The sequence below is a fragment of the Palaemon carinicauda genome, chromosome 3, assembly GCF_036898095.1.
Source record: "Palaemon carinicauda isolate YSFRI2023 chromosome 3, ASM3689809v2, whole genome shotgun sequence".
Classification (NCBI taxonomy): Eukaryota; Metazoa; Arthropoda; class Malacostraca; order Decapoda; family Palaemonidae; genus Palaemon; species Palaemon carinicauda.
The window spans coordinates 135,967,957-135,988,412 of NC_090727.1; the positions used below are offsets into that span (position 1 = coordinate 135,967,957).

Genomic DNA, 20,456 nt, shown 5'->3' on the forward strand with positions numbered 1-20,456 from the left:
ATCTCTTAAGGGACTAAAAAGTCCGAGCCATGCTCCAAGTTGGAGGTCTTCCTCCGACTAGGGCAGGGACAATCGTAGCTTCGCATGAGCGAGGAAAGATCCAGCGGGCAGGAAAAAGTTATTCCTTTAAGCCTGAAGGTCAGGGAAAGGCTGAGCGACAGGCTTCATTGCCGAGAGCGGAAAGGAGTTTCCTCCCGCCGAAAGGCAATAAGACCGTTATTGCTGGAGAAGGGGCCTCAAGGGAAGAGGTATATCTCCCACGGCACAAACCCCGAAGGCTCTTCACTTTGCCTGGAAGACCCCTGCGGATGACTATCGCAGGTGAAGCAACCTCCGTACCGCGACTGTAGCGGGTTGTCTCTTCTTGAGGAGGAGGCGTAGTGTCTCCAGGCATGGAGCCGAAGCGACGCCCCAGTTCGGGAGAGATATTGCAATGTGGTTGTTTGAGTAGTCTGCGCCGTGGGAGAAGCTCTCCCGGGAGTTCCGTCAGGGGAAGCAGAGGGTCCAGAAACCATTCTGCGCATAGTCCCAGTGGAGCTCTCCCATTGAAAGGTTGACAGACAACCTGGTCTTGTTGGGCCCATTGTCCACAGACAAAAAGGAGGGAAGACGCAGGCGTCGAAGTTGTCCCACCATCACCGGAATGCATCTTGCCAGAGTCTCGGGGTCTGAGACTGGGGGGAAGAACAGCGGAAGCTTGAGGTTCCAAGCTGTCGCGATCAGGTCCCCCAGACCAGGACTTGCTGGTTACTCAAGGTCAAAGACCCCCAGGTACACTCTCTCTACGAGGCTCTGCTCGGATAGTCGGAGAGAACATTCCTCTGCCTGGAATGAGAGAGCCGATGGTGGTATTGAGAGTATCTCAATCATCCCGGTATCTCTACTGCAAGATGTGAAGGTGTGAAAATGCGTCCCTGCTGGTTAGAACACGCCAGAATCATGAAGTCGACGCGCACGGAGCGACTCGGCAGGAGCTGTAGGATCTGTAGAGGGGCCAGACTACGGCCCCTAAGCCTGCCTGAATGATGGAGAGGTATCCTTCAGGTCTTGACCATAGGCCTGGACCGGAACATGCCCCCCCCCCCCCCCTTTCCTTTGACGAGTCCGAGAACAGCATCAAGAATGTGGGGAAAGGACGAGAATATCCACTACCATCAAGAGGTTCCATAGGTCAACACCCATTGCAGGTCTAATAGTTCCGCTGGTCCCATAGGGGCCAGGAAGTCCGGTTAAACGTTGCCTGAAACCACCGGAACTTGGACCGTCCCACATGGAACTTATCCTGAGGCGACCGTTGGGACTATAGACGGGTCAATGAGGAAAGGAGAACTAGGAAATGTTCCCAGGTAGGGCTGAAAGCTCTGCTCGACTGAGAACAGGTACTGCGACTCTCCTCAGTCTTGCCACAGTCAACTGAAAGGAAGGCTCGGAGGATGTGGCAACAGAATCTGGCGTCCCCAGGTGGTCACCCATCCAAGTACCGACCAGAACCGACGTTGCTTAACCTCGCTGGACGGACGAGAAGCGGGGTTTCCAACGTGGTAAGGCCATTGACTCAATATCATGGCCAGATACTCCAAATGTTGAGGCAGAAGAAGAGAAGGCTCCAAGCAAAATGCCATGAACCCACACTCATGGTAAGCATCCGGAAGCTTGTCCCGGCGCTGAAGAAGGTCGAACCCGAGCCTACCGGAGTTGACCAGCCCTCCAAAAAGCAAAGGAGGCGAAAGCCTGCACCTGAGCGGCCATGAGGAAAGCAGGGAGAGTTCTCCGGGGAAAAAAAAAAAAACCTGCTATGCCACGGCGGGATAGCCATACTGCATTATAAGCAGGAATACTTGCAGTCTAGGCTGAATTCCACAAGCTCCCTGGAAGATGGATGGAATGGAAACTGAAAGTACCCGTCCTTCCGATCCAGGGATTAAGGAGTCCTGTCGCCTCGTTACCAGTCTGATCAATTCTGCTGTACTACGCTGGCCGAAGTTTGTTCGACAAACTTGATCATGGCTGAGAGGTCGACTACGGAACTCCCCTCTCAGATCCTTCCTTACAAGAAAGGATCGACTGAAGAGGCCGGGGGTGAAGGCGTCGATGATCCTATGGAGGACCTTCGACTAAGGTATGGATCATTCTGCCCAACCGGGCAACTCTTGCCGACGCTATGGCATAGAGGTTCGGAGACACTGAATTCGCTGACAGAGACGGCAGGCGCGATATCCTTGGCTGATCACAGAGATCGTGCGGGAATGGGCATCGGGAAGCTGTCATCCGGATGATTAACCTTAAGCATCCTTCCAGCGAGAAACCTGCAATCCTAGAGTTCGTGAACTCTGCCGCTCCTTTTAGGACTATGCCCCCCCGGGGGAGCCTCCCGTGCCATCTGTTCCTGACAGGAGGAAACTGCAATTGGACACCTTGTCTCAGTTGTCGTAGCCGATAACTTAGGCCGACATGGTTGAAAGAAAAAGGCGCTGAAGCCCTGCAGAGTCTGGAAGAAAGCGCCTTGGAGGAGTGAAAACGGAAGTCGATTTCCTCCGCACAGCCGCTGTCTAAGTCTCTGTCCTTGGGCACAAACAAACTCTTCTCAAGGATGGAAGGGTGTCTGAGGTTGTCGACCTCCACAGATGAGACACCCGAAGGAAGCCCTCAGTCAGCGCGTCCAGATGGTACAACATCGAGCTTGTCCGCAAGTTAGATACTTAACGACGAAAGGCCAAGGTGCCTGAGCCCGAGAGGAGGAAAGTACCCATGATCTTCCTGTAGCTTCCCTGAACCAAACCTCGAGCCGTAACCGAGGAGGGAAAGGACCTGGTAAGCCCCCAGAGGAAGGGGTAAGCAGTCACCCCTTGGCCGATGGAGAAATCTCGAACGGAAAGCCCCCCGCCAAAAATCCTTCCAGGGAATGATGGGGAAGGGCTAACCCAGGTTCTGGAAAGAGGAGTGTTGCTCAGACCTCCCTGAAGTTTCTTCCTATTCTTGCAAGTGCCATGCTCTGCGTTTACGGGGTGAGGCCGTGTTCTGGAAATACGCTCCAGAAGAACTCGCCAGGCTGGCCATGCTGCGAAAACCCCAATGGGAATCGTGGTCGCAATCGCCCTGGAGCTCGCGCAATGGTAATTCAAAGATTTGCGCGTGGGCGAACGTGGAAGCGCCCATGCGCGGTCGCGCAGGAATGCAAATGAAGGTGAGCGAAGGAGCGCAGAAGGAGGGCGAGCGTGGTAGGGAGGGCGAGCGTGGTAGGGAGGGCGAGCGTGGTAGGGAGGGCGAGCGTGGTAGGAAGGGCGAGAGCTGGTGGTTGGCGAGCGATAACACATAGACGAGCAATGGATACTGCAAGAATTAAGCCGACGTTCGCGACGGAACACCGTAGGTTCGCGCGACGGAACACCGTCCGTCCGCGCGATGGAATACCGTTGGTTCGCGCGCGGGCGAACATTGGAGAGCATTTGCGCGGACGCGCATGAGCGTAGACGTGCAGGCACATGGGCGTGTGGGCGCGCAGGTGAATGATCGCGTGGGCGAGCGGGCGCGCAGGCGAGCGGTCGCGAGGGTGGGCAGGTGAATGAGCGCGAGTCCGAGGCGGCGAACGCAAGCGTTAGCGCGATGGCGAGGAAACGCGCTGCCGCGTGGGCGAGGAAGACCGCTGGCGATGTGGATCAACAGGCAATCGGTGGTGAGCTGGTGAGCGCTGACGCGCAGGTTGGCGATGGCGCGTTGTGTCATGTCGACACGTTGGCGAGCGATGGCGAGCAGCATGCGCAGGTGAGTGATCGCGCGATGGCGAGCGATGGCGAGCAGCATGCGCAGGTGAGCGATCGCGCGATGGCGAGCAGCATGCGCAGGTGGGCGATCGCGCGATGGCGAGCAGCATGCGCAGGTGGGCGATCACGCAATGGGGAGCAGCATGCGCAGGTGGGCGATTGCGTGATGGCGAGCTAGTAGCTGGCGAACCATGTTCCTTCAGAAGCGTTGGAGAACGTTGGCGCGCCGGCTGTAACACACGCGGGCGATCCGGAGATCGCCGAGAGACAGGTGATCGCTGACGTGTAGAACGCTGTTAAATAGGCGATACTAAAATCGCCTGTGCGCGCTGGCGAGCAGGTGATCGCTGACGAGCAGAAGGCAACGCGTGGAAGCCTGCGCAAAGAAGAAGAGTCCTTGACCCAGACCTGAACCGAAGTTCTAGATCGCGAGGGCGAACGTGGGCGCGTAACAGGAACCAACAGGAACAGCAGGGATGATCATCATGAGAGCGCTGACGAACAGGAGAGCGCCGGCGAACAGGAGAGCGCTAGCGATCAGGAAGCGCTGATGAGCAGGAGAGCGCCTGTGCGCTAACACTGAGCAGGAGCAGGAGAGAACACAGCAGAAGGGCGCGCAGGGGAACCCTGACACGCAAGGGAAGAACCCCCGTGGGAGGCAACCCTTTGCCCCGAAGGGAACGTTGTCCATTGGGAGACAGATGTCCATCGGAAGACCGTTGCCTGTCCGCCGGGAGACTGACGTCCGTTGGAAGACCGTTGTCCGTTGGGAAGACCGTTGCCCGTCGGAAGACGAGATCAGACTGCTGTCCATCTGCACCAAGGCGGAAGATCAAGAAGAAGGAGTTGTAGGCTGCAAACGGAGATTCAAAAAGGCGCCTCTTAGCACCCTTCTAGGGCGATTAGAGGCCATTACGACGAGGCGGACGGTGGGCCTTACGGCGAAGGAGGCCAACAGCAACAGCAGCAGAAGAATCCTCCGAAGAGGAGTCTCTATGAGTGTACTCTCTCGCGTACGAAAGAGAAACACTTCGTAGAAGAGACTGGTCATCCAGTGACCTAAAAGGAGCAATCCTCCGAAGAGGGGCTCCTGCAGTTGCCCAGCCCCTTGAGCGAAACTGCAGGTGTGACCGCTCAGCACCAAGAGCATAGTCGCACGAAAAAAAGGCAAGAGAAGAACCCCCTAAAAGGGGAAAAACTCAAGCCTGGACAGGAAAAACTTCCCTCGGAAGGAAAGTTACCCGCCCAAGGAGGCAAGCCTCCTGAGAGTTCTAAAATGAACTGGAGAGCTGTCCGTCGTCATGGGAGTGCTTCCAGTAGAAGGAGACACGCCCCTGACGAAAATACAAGGGGGGAGGCAGCAACAGCCGAATCCCCAGGCCTCAACAAGACAGCTCACACCGTTGCCATATTACAGAAACGAACTAGATCGGTAACTGTAAAAAAAAAATAAAACAAAAATCATTAGTACACATTCATACCCCCGGGAAGGCTCCGAAGAGGAATCCCGAGGGAAAGGAAACAAGAATTACACAACAGGCACGTGCCCTCACAACCACTTGCACTCACGAAAGGAGAGCTGTAACCAAAACAGAATTATAACAATTATAATTATGAAACTATGTAATTATGTAATTTAAAAATGAATGAACACTAAAGAAAGAACGAAAACCCCGAAAGGAATCGTTCTACAAGCTGAAAAATTAACAACTACAATTAGATTCATAAACTAATTGAGACAAACGTACGGCGTAGCAACCCCCCCACACGGAAAGGAAGCTACAAGGGCGTAGTAACACTTAGTAAAAGGGTGAACGACCTCAAGAGAGAGAGAGAGAGAGAAAGACCGAAGTCAAACTCGATTGCCACCCATAAAATTACGCCGTGGTGGCCTAACTGCCGAGGACTCCACGTAGATATCGTGCACTACACACACAACTCTGAAAAGGAAACTTACTGATTTCTATACTCAAATATATATACAAACATGAAAACATGTTTACATATAGAGTAAAAGAAAAGTAAGCGATTAAGTAAAGACAAAACAAACAATGGCTGCCCAGAGAGGACCAAGACAGAGACGTCTGTCACAGTCCGAGCCAAAAGTGAAAGTGAGCATTCATCTGTGTGTGAGGGGGGGAGGGGTAGCTAGCTACCACTCCCCTACCCCCTCGCTAACTAGCGCGGGGGTAATACACCCTCGTTAAATTCTAATGGCTCGCCATTTCAGCTGCGCTAAAAGGTAAACCCAATGTAAATAGCGTGGTTTGTATTTCGGTTACGGAACAAACATATTTTCCCATGAAAGGTATCATGAGGGATACACACTTTTCACAAGTTATCTAAATTACAGTATTGTCCTGACACGATACACCAAGGGAACGCAGATAGAACTGCACAAAACAATAGGAAGAGGGAAAGATATGCCTTTATCTGCAAATTTGTTCCCAATACCTTCAGCAGTTGCTTCATGTATCACGTGATAAAGGATATTAAAATTAGATGAAATATTGGAGGAATAATGGTAAGGATATGAACCGCATGGATCAAATCATTAAAGTACAGTAAAGCAAGTTGACTGCATGCATCCATGCCAAAGAAAGTCAAAAGACACACCAAACTATAAGGATCAATTGAAACGCTTCAGTTATTTTTCCAATGTTTATTTTTATAATGCTTTTTTATGGCATAAATTGAGGCTAAAAGAAATGGACATTTTAACAATGTTATGAAGAATAATACCTTACTTTATTACTCTGAAATGCAATATAAACTTTTTCATTATTTTATATACATATGCTGTAACCTATTACATATAACCAAATTTAAAGCTATTCTCTTTATATCTGCTAATTATTTGATCCTTACTGTACATTGTCGCCTAATATCATGATATAATAATAATAATAATAATATAAAGAGGAGTTATTGACTGGTAAAATGAGTTTGCTTATTATATATCTGGCAACCCTTTACTGTGACCTGTGATTGACATTCAACAGTAATGTGCTAACCAGCATAATTATATCTTGCTTGCAAATATTTTCCGTGTATTGCTTTAATCAATAAGTGATTGTCCGATGGTTGTGTATCATGCATGTGATAATCAAATTCTGAAAATATTAATTTGCCTATGTAAGCTGCCATGCTGAACTATCTCATTTATGGAAGTTTACTCTCCAGTGTTTTATTACAAAGCCATCATTTTCCTCGCTATTTTATCACATATATTACATACATAAATACACATACACACACATATATATATACACACACAATATAGAATCAGTATATATAGATGAATAGATTAATCTTATGTTAGAACACTTGAAGATATCTATACGTGAAGTACAACAATCCTAAAAATACATAAAGACAATGAGAAAATCCCAATTGAGAAAGGAGCTAGACAGGGAGACTCCATCTCTCCCAAATTATTAAGAAAATAGGTAAGGAAAATGTAGGAAATAATACTAATGAGAAATACCTTATCAACTTAATATTTTCATTCGACATAGTTGTATCTAGTGAATAATGGGAGGAATTGTAAAAGATCATAGATTTGAATAAAAAATGCAGAAATGTAAGACTCAAAATGATTAATGAGCAACTAAGATAATGGTCAATTAAAATAGACGACAAATAGAGATTATGGACGAACCTCTTGAGATCGTTAATGGATACAGTATACACACTTAGGACAGACAGTGTTTTCCCAGGATGAGCTAAAATCAAAAGATGGATATGCATGGGATGTAGAGCTTTTGGTAAACAAAATGAGATTATGAAAAGCAAAGTGCCACTTTCTCTAAAAAGAAATGTGTATAATCAGATGGTCTTACCAGTATTAACTAAAGTATAGGAAACTTGGAGCCTTGCTAAAGGCTTGGAACATAAGCTAGTTACAACACAAAGAGCTATGTAAAGAAGAATGATGGATATGCATTAACACCAAGATACAGAAAAAGAGCAATATAGATGCAAGAGCAAACTAAAGTAGAGAATATTCTAATAACAAATAAGAAAAACAAACGGACAGGGATAGGACGTATAATGAGAATGACAGATATTAGATGAACATTAAGAATAACAGAATGGGTCCCTAAAGATTGCAAAATAAGAAGGGAAAGGAGAGAAGACAATAGACTGAGGAGCTAAAAATTTTGCAGATACAGACTGGCATAGAAATACTATAAACAGGCCAGTGTGAAAGGACACATCTGAGGCCTTTGTCCTCCAGTGGACTAGTTACAGATGATAATACATATGATATACATACTGTACATATATATACAGATATATATATATATATATATATATATATATATATATATATATATATATATATATATATATATATATATATATATATATATACTGTACTAATATAGTTACCCCTACTATAGAGATACATTTTCTATTGTATGGGTATCCAGTTTTCTTCAACAGCTCATATTCTCGGCCTGGCTAGTCAATCTCTTCTTATCATGAAACATTTTACGCAATGTGAGTCTGAAAAAACTTTGCATCCTGTTTCGCAGCATGAAAATTTTGTAAGTAAATTCTTTCGTGAAGAGAGGTATAACTATATATGTATATATGTATGTGTGTGTGTATATGTATATGTATGTATATATATATATATATATATATATATATATATATATATATATATATATATATATATATATATATATACAGGTATACCTCGAGTTACGTTGTTTTAAGTCAAGTCGGTTTCAAATTTACGTCAGTTGTCAAAAATAATACATGGAAAAATTAAAATCCAGTTTTGAGTAATTTTGTTTGACTTTCTGTCTGTGCGCCACAAGTATCGATCATAATATCACTGTTTTAGCATTAAAAGCACATAAAACATGTTGCTTTACTATAAATAAGAATTAATGTATTTAAAATCATCTTACAGTACTGTATATTCAACGTAAACATTCACATAATAAACATAATTCCTAGCGAATGAACTATACAAACAGCTGTCTGCTTTTTTTATTAATTGGCGGTCTTTAAGAACTTAACAGTGACGTTCTTTATGATAGTTCAACTATCTACCATTTGAAGCATAACAGCATATAAAATCATATAATTGTACAATAAATAAAAATAAAAGGTGTACATAAAATCATATGCAAATACATTTTTTTATACTATTTTCTAAATTCCAAGTGCAACTTAACAATCAACAATTACTTTTATTTTTATTTATGATGGTGATCAGATAATCTCAAGACTATCACGAATAAAGAATAAATTCTTCACTCATTCAATGTAAATTACTAACGTAAATTACATCAGCACAAATTTGTTATACAGTAGAATATATTTTCATACATTTCGTTTATAAATATTATCAATAATTATCATATGAATATGTTCTCTCTCTCTCACAGAACAGATTTAACAGAAATTTTTGTTTCCTTAGAAAGTGTCAGGTAAATTCAACACATAAACTTTTACTTTGCTTAAATCTATGTTCGATCGTAGACTGGGATTAAAACGTCATTCTATTTCATTAGCTGATCTGTAGCTTTAGCCGACAGCATAACGTAAATGTACTGAGAGATGTCTACAATAAACCTGGTTTTCAATGTTATCTGAACTTCGTTTAATAATTTTTGTACTTTTCTATTAACAATTTAAGGTATATTTTAACAACAGCAATCACCCATTTTTTATTTTGGTTCTGAGACAGCTGTTTTCAAGTTCACAACGGTATTACGATTATGCTGGCATTTAGTTAACAGAATATTGTGGATATGATTTAGCTATCACGTAATCCTTGAAAAAATGAGCACAGTTTAACGAACTTTCGACTAGTTTATTAAAATGCGCATCGAACAACAACAGACGAATCAGCTGTTGGTGCTGACAAATGACGATCCCCAGCCATCTACATAGGCTTCGCAATGTAAGCAAAGATATTGAATGTAAATATCAATGACTGTAAAAAATAAGTATTTTATACTATTGCAAAACTATTATAACTTAATTTACTTAATCTTACAAAATCTTTATTTCATACTATATTAGAAGAAACCACATTCATAAATTAAGAGCCGCGATATACTGTAAACATGCTAAATGTGTAAACATCTACATTTACAAGTATGGACGAACATTTATTCGTAAAATTAAATTACTTTTTTTCGGTACTAAATTAAAAACAAATTTATTTGTTTGTAAGTTTAAATAGATTCTTATTAACCATATTTTATTGAAATTGCATTTATAAATAAAATACAGAACTGGGAATGGTTATTTGTGGTTTAGCCTAGTGACAGGTGAATTCGGAGACAAGTACTGTAAATTCGCCATACGTCGTTTTTCAACTTGTCGCCTCTCCTGGAACCAATTGCCGATATAAGATGAGGTATGTGTGTGTGTGTGTGTGTGTGTGTGTGTGTGTGTGTGTGTGTGTGTGTGTGTGTGTGTATGTATGTATGTATGTATGTATATATATATATATATATATATATATATATATATATATATATATATATATCATATGATGGACACACTTATTTTGCTTTTGTTTTTAATTTGATGAGGGTGTAACAAAAATTAGTGTTTGTTGATGTAATGCAACAATGCAAGCCTCACACTGCAGACCTTTTAAACTTTATGAAAAAACAACAAAGCCTGCATTATAAGCTACTATTTCATTTGAACATTTTGTTAAGTAGTAGTAGTTTGGAATATAGTTATAATATACATGCACAGAGAGAGAGAGAGAGAGAGAGAGAGAGAGAGAGAGAGAGAGAGAGAGAGAGAGAGAGAGAGAGAGAGAGAGAGAGAGAGAGAATGCTTACAGTTTAGACATGTTTAGTTACTGGCTACCAAGCAGATGGAAATAACCTATGACTACACATGGGTTGCTAGAAATTAATCCTGTAAATTTTGTATCCTTATTGAATCAATCTGACATACCGATGAAATTTGATTTTATGATTGCGGGTCCTGTTCATCTTTGCAGTGCAACCATACTCAGCACAAGACAGACCGACCTTTCATTGAACCAAAAAGGAAAACACAGGGAAACCTAGTTCAAATGAGGTCGAGTGCCAGCGGTCAGGCCAGGATTAAGCTCACCATATGGCGCACAGTGACTTCACTTATCCCGCAGACTGGCGTCTCCTTAACATTATCACTCCAAAGTTGAAATACTATAACTTTTTGGCAGCCATAGAATTTATAAAAAGTACTCCTATTGCCTGATGAGTCGCAAGTATGTTGAGATCGGATCCTGTATTAGGAGCAGATTGGGCGTGAGACTTCCCTCAATTAACCATGTTTATTAAACAAATCTTTCAAGTTAACCCCCAAGAACACTAAATCAACAGTCAACTAAATGTATTTTGTCCATGAAAAGTCTCTCAATAAAGTGATTGAAAATTGGAATGAGGAAATATGAAGAAAGCTATGCTAAATAAGCTCAAGCAATTCCATAAATTCATGATGAAAATCAAGCTCCTGTTTGTCCTTTGATGACCCTCAACACTTATCACAAAACACACCATATTAAGTTAAAAGAATTGTATCCTAGATTTTACTTAGCTAAGGAAAAAATGAGAGAGAGAACACGACTAGAAACTAATAGGAGTATCTCTTCCTCATAACAAATGCAGTATTGTAAAAATGCACATACAAAAAAAAAAATAATACATTCAAGTATTACACAATGTCAGTATAGCAATGTATCTATTTCATAAAGAATTCTCCAGATCATTCTACATTTTGACAAACTCAAAAGCTCTCCAGATCACTGATCTTATTTACAATACTATTCAAATTTCTTCTAGACTAGATACTAGATAACTTTGTAGTGGTCCCCTACAAATTTCATGGTTTATTACTTTCAACTTTTCAACGTAATGCACAAATTACAGGAGAATATTGGCTGCCGTGAGAGCAGCTGCAAATAATGTCAACATACGAGGTAGAAGTTCATGAGCAGAAGCAAAGAGTGTGGTGGCACCACTCGTTTGTCTGCATGGAGTAACTTTTAAGATCTGGACAATAAGAGAGTCGAGGATGTTAGATGGTGTAGAATCTTCACATTTCTCTGTCCATTCCACAATACACTGATGCATTGTATTCACTTTCCTGCAAAGAAAATCTCTTTCAGGTATGTTGCTTACAGCTTAAAAATAATACTAAGTAACTTCCTTTAAATGCTTATCAACACAAACTTCAGTTACATGAACAGGAAGTGACTGCACAAGTTTTCCCTTTTAGCTCAAAACATTAGTTTAACTACAGATGCCCTCCAAGCCTAATATAAGGCTATTTTCAAGATAACCATAAAGAATTATTCTGGTGTCAAAAAACGATGGGATATTTTTCTACAATTCCTTACACTGAATGGTCATGATAATACATATCTTGGATAGTCTATGAATGGAGTCCCCTCCACCCCCGCAAATGATGAACTGTCATGGGGGAGGGGGGCTTAACAATTAGTGCACATAAATAAGAGTAGCCATGCAAGAATCTAGCATGGCCTATTCATAGTCTTTTCAGAAGGACATCACATTCCCCTGGTATTTCAGATGATCACCACAAAAATGTTTACTTGGTTGGTAGTGGTAACAACCAAATGCAAATTTTAAAAATTTGAAATCTCTGAACTCAGTATACCAATCGCAGGAGCCCAGAGTGTTTATTTCGAGTTTTAAACACAAGGTTTTACGACTGGATAAGCAGTGCCTACTTCCAACATCACAAAAATGTACTGTTCCAAGATCAGAACTCTGGTTTGGGTATAAAAAATGAATCCAGTACCTTTACAAGTAACTTATGGGAGCCAATTTGTAATGGCGAATCATTGTAACAAGACCGTCGTAACCCAAGGACCTCTTGCCTTGATAATTAGTCCTTGTAAAATGGCTAGACAACGCCAAATAAGGCTATGCTTGCCTAACTGTAATCATAGATGACCATAAAGCTAATTTTCCTTCGCATTTCATAACCATAATTGTATATAATTGACACTTACCTTAATCTAATCAGTGACAATGAATGGCACTGACAATTTTAAGCATCCACAACTTACACAGATTGCTTGGTTAAAAAACAAAATGTACATTGTAGGCTAAGCCAGCTAGAGCATAATATGATTCTAATTTTATAAATCAATTAGGAAAACATTAAATAACATTAAGACATGGAAGGGGAGATAATCAAGAGAATCCTTATTAAAAATACTATAGTACTAACACCACAGACCAAACTTGTGTCAAACTCAAACAATCTAATAACAAACATAATTACTCAACTGCCAGCCCTTTTAACTACAGCATGCTTCATTTAAGTATGTTTACATGAAAAAAAAAAGTTACTTCACTTGAGCATTTGGTCTTCTTGGTTCACTTATACATCTTCCAAGAAAATTATACATCTGGGACAGTCTGCTCAGTCTTAATTATTGATGATATGAACACATGATCAGACATTCCAACTGAAGAATCAGCCTTATTTGTTATAAGACCATAAAGATTGGTCAAGACAATTACCAAAGTTTTGTGTAACTTCATATATGAACTGCCCACAGCCTAATTTAGACTAGAGAACTCAGTGAACGCTAGTTCAAGAAATTTACCAGACTTGTGTAGCCTTGCTTACAATTTGCTCAGCCTAATTCAGATCAAGGGAAATCAGTGAATGCTAGGTTCAGATAATTACCATGAGCTAAAAGAGTGCGTGCCCGTGTATCAAACAACACCTCACACTGTACGTAGGAGCATCTCAGATTCATGAAAATCTTGTCAAGTTGTTTCTTCTGGGCCCTAACACACCTCTGGTTCACGTGCACAGTGGTGGCGCAATTCTGCAGGTTGATGATGCATTACTGGTTCATGCCTCTGTTGGTGGGGTGCTTTAGCCTTGCACACTGCTGAAGGCCTGTTATAAAAGCTTGCGACACAGACGCTTGTAAGACTACAGGGGTATGTTTTGGTGGTTTAAGCACCAAACTTACACTTTCAACTGGTCTTTATGCGAAAAACTGCTTACAGTACTCCAAGAAGAGTAAGTGGATAACTCAGAGACAATGTCTCTATCATGGGAGTCAGTGCTCATGGGTGCTTCTCATCCAAAAATCGGAGAGCTTTGGCTGGAGTTACCTCAACAACCAGGATTTCCACAACCGAAGAAAAGATCTCTCTCTCAAAGGGAGGCTTCTCTCTTTCTCTATGGGAAGTATGAAGTTCTACCCCCTTTGGAACTGGCTCTATGAGAGTAAGGTTATCGGTCTTCTTTAGCTCGTCCTTAAAAAAAGTTAAGCAAAGAATGACTGGAGTAGTAGGTTTTGGAGGTTAGAAGTCACATCTCGACGACTTTCCCGACCTTGAGGATGAACCTGAGGGAAAATGATCATGCTTAGATCTCTTCTTCCACCTACTCAAAAATTTTGCCCACTGGGACGACGACCACTTCCTGCACACATCACAAGGCTAGTCTGAATTACAGCGTGCCCTCAACACAACAGACATAAAGGGTGAGAATCAACCTCAAATTTGTTAAGTGCCACAGAGTCAATTTGATAGCCCTGGGCACATCTGCATACTGCTTTATTGTTTAACATTCACACTGCAAAGAGAAAAAGAATTAGTGAAAAAACTTCAGATGGGCAAAATCAGAATGAAGGCTTTGTGTTGACAGACCACTACCACCAGTAATTACCAGTGGCTGCCAGAACCTTGATAATTCTTCATTGGATGTCTCGCTTTTGCCAGAATACAACAGCTACTAAAGGACGAGGGTTTGTATTTGCATAGGCCCAAACCTTTTATTGGTGAGGTTATGTATAGAACCTTTCTAACATTATCTTGTATCTTAGCCATGATGGTAATTGGACAATCAAAATTAGCATTATCTAAGTCTGGATTGCAAAAAATCTAAATTGAAAAAATTGCCAGCCACAAACCTTTGTAACTTGAATTTTATGGCATCCATATTTATAACAGAACTTACCTGAAGGAGTGGTTAATTCCTTATATATACTATTAAGAGGCCAAATTAATCTCAATTTAATTGTAGGAAACCAAAAATTGAAAGCTCCTTAAATAGAAGAGAATGGTGACTTTTTGCCATTCATAACCATTTTGGAAATAAATAAGTCTCAAACTTACTTGCAATTCTCTTCATTTATGGTTAGTTCGTTGATACTAATTGAGAACGGATCATCTTCAATTTCCTTCACCTTTGGTACTTTCTCTTCTATACAGTTTTGAATGTTGTCCCTTTGACTCTTGACACATTCTCCACCTTTCTCACCCATGAACACTGAAAATGTAAACATAGAAATAAAACTTTCGTATACATTAATAAATTAAATTAGAGTACCTTACTTTTAAGATGATGCATTTTTTTCACTAAATGATGTACCTGCCCAGTGAGTTTGACCTTTTTACAAAAATACTTTTGGGGAAAAGTAAAAAAATGATTACACTTCAATGCATAATTAATTAAAACATTATTTTGAGAACTAGACCCCATTAAAACACGTATTTTGGGGTTACCTCAAACTATATCTTTTTTGTTTCTCGACTAATTGTTTTAATTTGAAAAGCATTTAAAAGATAATTACATATATGAAAATTTTGAAAGAGAAATTTTCAAAGAATTCTATTTTCTATATGTACTAGTGTATATTATTTTATCAATGTATACAAATCACTCTTAAAAGATGACTTTTTCATATAGAAATTTTCAATTTTTTTTAAAGTAAGCTATGAAATTCCCTATCTTTTCATGATTGAATGACAAACTCATAAAGCATTCAATAATGAATAAAAAGTAGGTGCAATTTTTCTCCAAAAATTTTAATTGTTCCGACACAGATACAAACCGCTATTTATTACGGTATTACTTTCGGCAACGCTGAAAAACAGCCAAGACAATTTTAGTGAGGGATAATTACCCATCCGCTAGTTAGCGGGAGGGGGTTAGGGGTAGACAGGTACCCCACTCACTCACACCTGTCGGTTGAGTAACCACTTTTACTTTTGGCTCGGTAGAGTGAGGACGTGCCATCTCTCTCTCCCGTTAACAAACAGCCTTGACTTTGTTACTTTTTCTTTTTCTTTTGTGTGTACGATGTGTGTATGGTTATCGTCCTGCTATGCGGACATGTCCTGGGAATGAGGGCCGCCACTGCGGCACCTTCATGTCGTCCTTGGAGACAGACCCACATCCTTTATGCCCGGCTTGCCGGGGAACTCAGTGTTCGCGGGACACCTGTTCTGAGTGTAGGGAGTGGCCTGCCTCCCATTGGAAGAGGTTTGCGCGTAAGAAGAAAAACAAGTCTAAATGCGAATCTTCGCTTTCGGGGTCTTCCTCGAAATCGAAGAAATCGCGGGCTTCTACTTCCTCTACGCCAAAATCTCTGCCCGAAGCTAATCCTCGACCAGGCCCTTCAGGAAGGGTGGACGTCCCTGCCAACCTGGCTTTTTGGTTTTACCCAGGGGCTCCTTATCTGAGTATGTTAGTACTAAAAAATAAAGGGTCCCTGCGCTTCACTAAAACCTTGCTACGCAAGGTCCGGGGCCTACGCAAGCTGTGTTGAGATATATAGAAGTGAGACCATCCAGGTAAAGTTATTCAAAGTCTTTAGTAGGAAAAAACTGTTGTAAACAAAACTTTCCCAATACCACCTCGCTAAGGTATGGGAACGCAACAGTATTAGTTTAATACTAGGTACACAAGGGAGTATGGTTTACCTGCAGTGGTTTGAGGACAGCTTGTGCAGAGAACCTAGGATGCTGCTTTCCCCAAGAGAGGGGAGGATAAAGAAAAGAATAAGAGCCAGTCAAACCTTTTCATTCACGCAGACTAAAACCGGGTAACAGTGCCCTCAACCTTCTGCTATTTGTCCAATAAGGAGCTTGAAGTACTAAACCAGCTGTTGTGCAGCCACCACAGGACCGGTAGAAAACGTATCAAGTCTCCTGTTGGTCACGTCTTGCAGGAAGTGGGATGTGAATGTAGTTTGTCGTTTCCACACTCCAAGTTAAAGAACCTGCGTCACTGAGAAGTTCCTCTTGAATGCCAGGGATGTAGCTACGCCCGACATCATGAGCTCTGGGGCGACGTGAAGGAGGAGGCTCTGGATTCAGTGCATGATCTATGACCTTGCGAATCCATGCTGAGATTGTGTTCTTGGTGACCCTCCTCTTGGTCCTTCCTGTGCTGACGAAGAGTGCAGGCACATGAGGACGGGCTGCGGCTGTTCTCTTGAGGTACAGCCTCAAACTCCTAACTCGGCAGAGTAAGAGATGATCAGGGTCATCTGTTACAGAACGAAGACTCGAAATCCGGAAGGAGTCGAATCGCAGATCCGCTACTCCTGGGTTTTGAGTCTTGGCATTAAACTCACGGATGAAGCTGAACGTTACCTCTCGTATGAGAAACCATGAAGTTCACTGACTCGCTTGGCCGAAGCCAAAGCTAGCAGGAATACCGTCTTCCAAGTTAGATGGCGATCGGTTGCCTGGCGTAATGGTTCATAGGGAGGTCTCAAGAGACCTGAGAACTCGAATCACGTTCCATGGGGGAGGTCTCACATCAGACTGAGGACAGTAAGTTCATAACTCCGTATGAGTAAGGAAAGTTCTAGAGATGAAGAAATGTCCATTCCATTCAGGCTAAAGGCGAGGCTTAAGGCCGAGTGATAAGCCTTTTACTGCCAAGATTGACAGGCGCATTTCTTCCCACAAATATATGAGGAACTCCGCTATTGCTGGAATAGTGGCATCGAGAGGAGAGATACCCTTTCCACGACACCAACCACTGAAGAACTTCCATTTTGCCTGGTAGACTGCTGCTGATGACTTTTGCAGGTGTCCAGACATCCTGATTGCAACTTGTTGCAAAAATCCTCTCAGAGAGGAGATGCTGGATAGTCTCCAGGCATGGAGTCGTAGCAAAGCTACGGCTTTGTGGAATATATTGGCATGTGGCTGTTTGAGTAGATCGTGTCGTGGAGGGAGTTCTCTTGCGGGCTCCGTTAGGAGTTGCAGAAGGTCAGGAAACCATTCCACGTGATGCCATAGCAGAGCTATGAGGGTCATTGAGGTTGACCGATGTTCTGGCCTTGTTGAGTACCCCCCTCATCAGACAGAACGGGGGAAAGGTGTAAACGTCGATGTTGTCCCACCACTGTTGGAATGCATCTTGCCAGAGAGCCTTGGGGTCTGGGACTGGGGAGCAGTATAACAGGAGCCTGAAGTTCAGGGCCATTGCGAAGAGGTCCACAAAGTCAGGACTTTGTTGGCTGCTAGATGATCCAAAGACCACTCAGTACTAACTATCTGAGATGCTCTGCTCAGGTTGTCGGCAAGCACATTCCTCTTGCCCGGAATGAAGCGTGCCGATGGTGGTATCAAGTGGATCTTGGCCCATCTCAGTATCTCTACTGCTAGATGCGATAGGGGCTGCGAAAAAGTACCTCCTTGCTTGTTGATGTAAGCCACTACTGAGGTATTGTCGCTCATCACTATCACCGAGTGGCCTGCCAGGAACTGTTGAAGGGCCAGAAAGACAGCCTTCATCTCTAGGAGATTTATGTGGAGGTACAGTATTCTGACTCTGACCAGAGGCCTGAAGTTGTGTGGTGCAGCACGTGAGACCCCCACCCTTTTTTTTTTTTGAAGCGTCTGAGAACAGCATTAAATCCAATCCGGGGGGAGGACAAGAAGATCCACTCCCTTTCGTAGATTCTCACCTGCCACCCACCAATCGAGGTCCGTCTGTTCCACTGATCCCCATGGGATCAGGATGTCCAGGGAATCAAGAGTCTGATTCCACTGGGACTTGAGTCGCCATGGAGAGATCTCATTCTGAGGCGGCTATTAGGAACTAGACAGGCCAGTAATGAAAGGTGACCGAGGAGATGTAACCACGTCTGGGCTGGAAGTTCTTCTCATCTGAGAAAGGGGCTTGCGACCTTCCTCAGCCTTGCAATTCTGTCAACTGATGGGAGGGCTTTGTGGAGATTTGTGTCTATTATCATGCCTACGTATACCAGTCTCTGCGTAGGAAGCAGGGAAGACTTCTCGAGATTTACCATGATCCCCAGATCTTGGGAAAGCCTCAGAAGTTTGTCTCGATGTCGAAGAAGGGCTGACACAGAGTCTGCTAGGATTAGCCAGTCATCCCGATGACAAAGGAGACGGATGCCAATCCTGTGTACCCAAGATGACACTAGGGCAAACACTTTGGTGAAAACTTGAAGTGCTGTGGAAAGACTGAAGCACAGCACCTTGAACTGGTATTTCCTGTTGGCTAGGTTGAATTTCAAGTACTTCCTTGAAGACAGATGGGCTGGGATCTGGAAGTACACGTCCTTTAGATCCAGTGTGCACATGAAGTCCTGTGGTTTTACTGCAGGTCTGACCGTGTCTGCAGTCTCCATGCTGAATGGAGTTTGTTTGACAAACTTGTTCAGGGCTGAGAGGTCAATGACTGGTCTCCAGCCTCCAGGCGCCTTTCTTACAAGAAAGAGTCGACTGTAGAAGCCTGAGGATGCGTCGAGGACCTCCTGGAGAGCGCCCTTCTTCAACAGGGTCTGGACTTCTGCCCGAAGGGCCACTCCCTTTACTGATCCCATGGCAAACGAGTCTATAGACACTGGATTCCTGGTCAGGGGAGGGAGAGATGTTATGAACGGTACGCGATATCCTAGACGAATCACAGAGATTGTCCAGGGTTCGGCCCAGAGTTGCTTCCACCTGTCCGAGCAACTTTGTAGGCATCCCCCTACTGGTGGACAAGCAGGGGGAGTGCGTATCCTAGCGATTGCGGCCTCGGCTGCTCCCTCTAGGATATTTTCCTCCCCTGGAGGAATTAGTGCCTTTCCTGCCAAGGGCAGGAAAGGGCTTCTTAGACACCGTGGTCTTCGCTGATGTCTTGTTCGTCGTGGACTTGGCTGGACGGGACTGCTGAGGAGCTGGTGGCTTATGGGGCTTGGAAGTCAAAGCCCTAAGGAGGAGGGAGTTCTGATGGAAATTCCTCCATCTCTCAGCGGCATGTTCCACGTCCTTAGGCTCGAATAGATGGGCTCCATCTAGAGAGGAATATCTGAGCCTAGCGATCTCGGCATTAGGGACTTGTTGATGGAACCTCTCAGACACTGCGTCCGACGTTTCAGGATTGTATTCGCCCACAAGTTCGAAACTTGGTGGGCGAGAAACTCGGTTGTGCGAGTGCCTGAGAGAAGGAGAGTCTCAATAGCTTTCCTGGTATGTTCCTTGGGGAAATCTCAGTCCGTACCAGGATTCACAAGGTCCCTAACCAGATACCAAGCCATAAAGTAGCTTGCATGGCGTACTTTATGACTTTCTTCTGGTTAAGAATCTCGGTTGCTGAGAAAGAGACCTGTTGGTTGGAGAGTCTCTCTAGAGAGATTCCCTTGGTGACCTCTTCCAAGGCGTGGTGGAGAGGAAGAGCTGGACGAGGCTCCTCCAGAATCTCTAAATACCTCCTCTGTTGGACACGAAGAGGTGGGAGAAGATTATAGGTAGAGCCGGAACGATGGGAGGAGGCATATTCGGTGAGCTGTTGGGCGATCTTAGTCCTGGCACACTTCATCCCTTGAGACCAGGCCAAGGCTGCACTGGTCTTTGAAGGTTTCTGGGTGCCAAAGACACAGTCTAAAACTGTGTCCTTGCTCTCCCGTGG

The 20,456-nt window shown here is 43.4% G+C and overlaps 1 protein-coding gene and 1 pseudogene across 2 annotated transcripts in view; both read right to left on the reverse strand.

The window, feature by feature from the left end:
* Nucleotides 1-1,436: 1,436 nt before the first annotated feature.
* Nucleotides 1,437-1,555, reverse strand: LOC137638917 (5S ribosomal RNA; annotated as a pseudogene).
* A 4,853-nt stretch (nucleotides 1,556-6,408) lies between these two features.
* Nucleotides 6,409-20,456, reverse strand: part of LOC137638567 (27 kDa glycoprotein-like) — a 193,635-nt gene continuing 179,587 nt past the window's right edge. For both annotated transcript variants that reach the window (XM_068370739.1, XM_068370738.1), the window contains exons 5-6: nucleotides 14,909-15,062; nucleotides 6,409-11,882 (exon numbers count right to left, since the gene is read on the reverse strand). In XM_068370739.1, the coding sequence (XP_068226840.1) occupies nucleotides 11,660-11,882; nucleotides 14,909-15,062 (377 nt within the window). In that variant the 3' untranslated portion in view covers nucleotides 6,409-11,659. The remainder of the gene's footprint in view (nucleotides 11,883-14,908; nucleotides 15,063-20,456) is intronic.